At 61.0% G+C, this 883-nt stretch overlaps 1 protein-coding gene across 1 annotated transcript in view; it reads left to right on the top strand.

Moving 5' to 3' along the window:
- NAV1 (neuron navigator 1) overlaps positions 1-883 on the top strand; it is a gene marked incomplete at both ends in the record, with an annotated part of 7,213 nt that overhangs the window by 5,469 nt on the left and 861 nt on the right. The window contains 3 exon segments of the mRNA XM_009866356.1: positions 9-25; positions 219-290; positions 500-696. Of these exon segments, the coding sequence (XP_009864658.1) occupies positions 9-25; positions 219-290; positions 500-696 (286 nt within the window).

Raw genomic sequence — 883 nt, forward strand, 5'->3', positions numbered from 1 at the left:
CGCTGACCTGCAAGTACCACAAATGGTGAGAGCCCTGCCACAGCCTCCTCTGGCACTGTCTCCTGGGCTCTTTGGCTGCGCTCAGCAAGATGCCCGCACGTGGGGAGACAAGGCTGCGTAGCTGCATGCGGCTGTGGTGCTCAGATGGGCTCTGCCACTGGCAGGGGGGGTGCAGGATGCTCTTCCTCATGCACCCTGTCTCTCTGTCCCTCACTCAGCCCCTACATCATTGGCACCACCAACCAGCCTGTGAAGATGACCCCAAATCATGGTCTCCATCTCAGCTTCAGGTGAGAATACCATCGCTTCTGCCCCTGGGCAGTCCTGGGGCCACGTCCTGCAGCTGGGGACCCTGATGAGAACTGAGCCCCAAGCCTGTCCCTGCTATCCCAGAAGGACCTGATTCCCTGGCTTTGAGCCCATGGCAGTGTGTGGGTGCTAGGAACAGAGCAGCTTGTGTGGACACCCAGTCCTGAACACCTGAGTCTTTTCCCCCCAGGATGCTGACCTTCTCGAACAATGTGGAGCCAGCCAACGGCTTCCTGGTGCGCTACCTGCGGCGGAAGCTGCTGGAGTCAGACACGGACGTCAACGCCAACAAGGAGGAGCTGCTGCGCGTGCTGGACTGGGTGCCCAAGCTCTGGTACCACTTGCACACCTTCCTGGAGAAACACAGCACCTCTGACTTCCTCATCGGTACGGCCTTGCCGCACCCCTCCCTCCTCTGCCTCGCGCTGCTGGGATGCCCCAGGGGCTGGGGCAAAACCCTCCCAAAGGAGCCTGGGGAGCTGACGTGCTCTCCGGTGTCCCCCAGCTGCACACAACCAAAAGCCGGTGGGCGACGTGCACAAGCGTTGCTCTTCTCTGGGTGGCATTTGTTCCT

The sequence above is a fragment of the Apaloderma vittatum genome, unplaced genomic scaffold (assembly GCF_000703405.1).
Source record: "Apaloderma vittatum isolate BGI_N311 unplaced genomic scaffold, ASM70340v1 scaffold26143, whole genome shotgun sequence".
Lineage (NCBI taxonomy): Eukaryota > Metazoa > Chordata > Aves > Trogoniformes > Trogonidae > Apaloderma > Apaloderma vittatum.